Here is a 3,703-nt window from a genome sequence, read left to right on the forward strand (position 1 = left end):
TCCATCTCTGTCCCCATGATCGCTGTCTGGATACAGTCCTTTGAAGCCCATTTGAGTGAAGGTAGAAGAACACTGGGCTCATGGGCAAGTGGAGAGAGCTGGAACTTGGGGAGAGACAAGATTCCCAGGGAAAGACCCCTGGCCCATGCCCCCGGGGTTTCCTTCTGGGTGTCCTTGTGGACCTGCCCTAAGCGGCCCAGCAGTCAGTGGCCGCCCAGAGGGGAAACAGGCAGAGGAGGAGGCTGTGCTGCTGAGAAGATGACGGGATCTTTTGGATGCGCTGGAAACCTGTGGTGCCGACGGTAGCTGAGCTTTCACAAGCACACACAGGTGTTGAAACTCCTGCAGTTCTGCAGGGAGTCAGTTTGTTGTGCATACATTCTTGATCATGAACTGCTACGGGCAAAGTTCTGTTGAGAGTGGCTTGACACACTCACAGAGACTGGGAACGTGGTCAGACGCCATTTCACTGGACTATCCCAACAAATACAGTGGGGGCCGGACGCTGGAGAAGATTGTCATCGAAACTGCTCAGTGCTTCAGCCGTGTGGCCGGATGCTCAGGATTCTGCTGCTGGGTCCGAGGTTGCGGATGAGAGCTGAGGGCCAGGACATGGGAGGGAAGGCCCGTCCCAGCTGCGGCCCAGCAGCCCCCAAAGTCGGCACACCCTGATCCTCCTCCTGTCTCCACACGCTGTCTTCTAAACGCCAGTCTGAAAACCAGCGAAACACCCATCAAGACCTGACCCATTAGCAGCTCCCACCTCTCTCCAACAGCACACGGCAAGTCCAGTGTGTCCAGGACGCCACCTCTGTCCCTCGTCCCCTCTTGTCCACCAGAGCAGATGCCCCCTGGAGCTGTGCTTGGTTGCGTCCTCCACTAACATGCCCCCTTCAGAGCTCAGCAGCTGCTTCTGATGAGGCACGGAGCCCCGGGAGCTGTGGTGTGCCTCTGCGAGGACATCGAGGAGGGTGGTGTTTTCAGTCACTGTGGGGCAGGCGCCTTCCAGGTCATGGAACCCACTCACTCCACTGTCACCAAAGCTGAGAAGCCCTGAAGACACCCCCCCCCCGCCCCACAGCAACAAATGCACACTTCCTAATACATCTGTTCCACAGACGGGAGCAGCCCTGCTGATTTCTCCCCACCTATGGGTACTTCTCTCTTCTGTGGATACTATGCCTTATCTTTGTGGTCAGATCCTTTTCTTTTCATGGTCCCCTGTAATTTTCTTTTTTTTTTTGTTTTGACTTTATAATTTTTTAGTGTGTTTTAATTAGTTATATATGATAGTAAAATGCATTCATGCACTTTGACATTTCATACATAAATGGGTTATAATTTATCATTCTTCTGATTGTATGTGTTATAGAATCACATTGGTCGTGTAGTCTTATATGTGCAAAAGGTAGTAATGTCTTTTCATTCTACCACCTTCCTGTTCCTCTCCTCCCTTCACTCCCCTCTACCTAAGCTAGAGAAACTTTATTCTTTCCTAGTGTCCCTGCCCTTATTATGAATTAGCATCTGCATATCAGAGAAAACATTAGGCCTTAGGTTTTTGGGGGGTTGGCTTATTTCACTTAGCATGATATTCTCCAGCTCCATCCATTTACTGGAAAATGCCATAATTTCATTCTTCATTTAAGATGAGTCATATTCCATAAATATATATACCACATCATCCTTGAAACTCTAGCCTGCTTAGAAGACAGAAATTAAAGGGATTCAAATAGATAAAGAGGAACTCAAACTATCACTATTATCCAATGAAATGATTCTATATTTAGCAGATCCAAAAAAAGTACACCAGAAAACTTCTAGAACCAATAAATTAATTCAGCAAAGTAGCAGGATATAAAATCAACACCCATCAATCAAAAGCATTCTTATTCATCAGTGATGAATTTACTGAAAGAGAAATTAGGAAAACTACACCATTCACAATAGCCTAAAAAAAAATTGGGAATCAATCTAACAAAAGAGGTGAAAGACCTCTACAATGAAAACTACAGAACACCAAAGAAAGAAATTGAAGAAAACCTTAGTAGACGGAAGGATCTCCCATGCTCCTGGATAGGCATAATTAATATTGTCAAAATGGCTACACATATTTAATGCAATTCCTATTAAAATCCCATGTCATTTTCTATGTTAGTTTCATCTCTCCAGGCCCCTCAGGTCCTATGTTGTATTTATTGAGGTTTTACTTTGTGCTGTGCTGTGTGGTCCAGATTTCAGGTAGCAAGATAGTTTCCACCTGTGCATCTGTGTGATCTGTCATGCAGCAGTCACCTGCCTGGCTGCTTCAGGGACATCATTGCAGGCAGCCACGCAGACAGAGCTGTAACCCACTCTTCTGTCCTAGGAGGAAGCAAAGCAGCCGCAGATGGGAACAGCAGCGAGGCTGTGGTGTTTCTCCTCGTGGGGTTCGCAGACTCCTGGACGGTTCAGACCACACATGCGGTCCTGTTCTTACTAGTTTACCTGGCGGCTCTCACGGGGAACCTCCTGATCATCACGGTCACCACCGTGGACGTCCGCCTGCAGACCCCAATGTACTTCTTCTTAAGACACCTGTCTTTCTTGGATTTCTGCTTTATCTCCGTCACAGTCCCCAAGTCTGTTGTCAGTTCGTTCACCCAGGACACCTCCATCTCCTTCTGGGGGTGTGCCCTGCAGGCCTTCTTTTTCATGAACTTGGCGTCCACTGAGACGGCCCTCCTAACGGTGATGTCGTATGACCGCTGTGTGGCCATCTGCTGGCCCTTGCACTATGAGGCCATCATGAGCCAGCGTGCCTGTGTCAGGATGATGGCCCTGTGCTGGCTGAGTGGCGGCGTCTCTGGGCTCATGCACATGGCGGCCACTTTCTCCTTGCCGTTCTGTGGGTCCAGCCAAGTCCATCACTTCTTCTGTGACATTCCCCAGCTGCTCAGCCTCCTGGACTCCACAGCGATCCTCCCTGAGGTCCGAGTCATGGTCTTCGTTACCAGCCTTGTGATTTTGTGCTTCGGTCTCATTACGCTCTCCTACGGGTACATCTTTTCTACTGTCATGAGGATCCCGTCCAAGGAGGGCAGGTGGAAAACGTTTTCCACCTGTGTCCCTCATCTCGTGGTTGTGACCCTCTTCCTGGTGTCCGGCAGCATCGCCTACGTGAAGCCGGTTTCCAGCTCACCCTCCATCTCTGACCTTCTGCTGCCTGTGTTCTACACGGTGGTGCCCCCCACCCTGAACCCCATCATCTACAGTCTGAGGAACAAGGAATTGAAGGCAGCCCTGAGAAGGCTGAGAAGGCAGTGTGGCGTGGGGGCTCCACCAGGGCCTGCCCTGCGCGCCTGACCTGGTCTAGCCAGGAGCCTCGAGCTTCCCCACCGGGAGTCCCAGGGGTCGCTGAGCTCTTTCTTTCTTGTTTTTTTTTAATGAAATTCAGCTGTATTCTAGCAAGACTTTCCATATTTTATTTTGTTGAACCCTGGATGGCACTTAAAGGTACCTTGGACTCTGCCAAATATTAGGACTTATGGTCTTTATTCATTTTTTTATGTGTTATTTTCCTAATATTTCATAATTAATATTTTACTCATTAACATATCAATTATCACAAAATGAAAGTGTACTATAAATTAAGTAAATATATTAAATAAATATATTAATCACAGTAGAACAAGATCACAAGTATTAAAATGAACCAGATGGG

General features: G+C 48.1%; 1 protein-coding gene across 1 annotated transcript; it reads left to right on the forward strand.

The window, feature by feature from the left end:
- The first annotated feature begins 388 nt into the window (after positions 1-388).
- On the forward strand, positions 389-3,345 carry LOC107160318 (putative olfactory receptor 14L1). The gene is made up of 2 exons (XM_015507001.1): positions 389-584; positions 2,369-3,345. The coding sequence occupies exons 1-2, from the start codon at positions 389-391 to the stop codon at positions 3,343-3,345; spliced, it is 1,173 nt and encodes a 390-aa protein (XP_015362487.1).
- Positions 3,346-3,703: the final 358 nt, after the last annotated feature.

Source organism: Marmota marmota, unplaced genomic scaffold (genome assembly GCF_001458135.2).
Source record: "Marmota marmota marmota unplaced genomic scaffold, marMar, whole genome shotgun sequence".
Taxonomy (NCBI): Eukaryota; Metazoa; Chordata; class Mammalia; order Rodentia; family Sciuridae; genus Marmota; species Marmota marmota.

Bases quoted from the DNA above. Each gene is read 5' to 3' on its own strand.
- LOC107160318 (XM_015507001.1), top strand. From the start codon at position 389: ATGAACTGCTACGGGCAAAGTTCTGTTGAGAGTGGCTTGACACACTCA. The intron at 585-2,368 runs GTTGCGGATGAG...CTTCTGTCCTAG, and splicing joins ATTCTGCTGCTGGGTCCGAG to GAGGAAGCAAAGCAGCCGCA.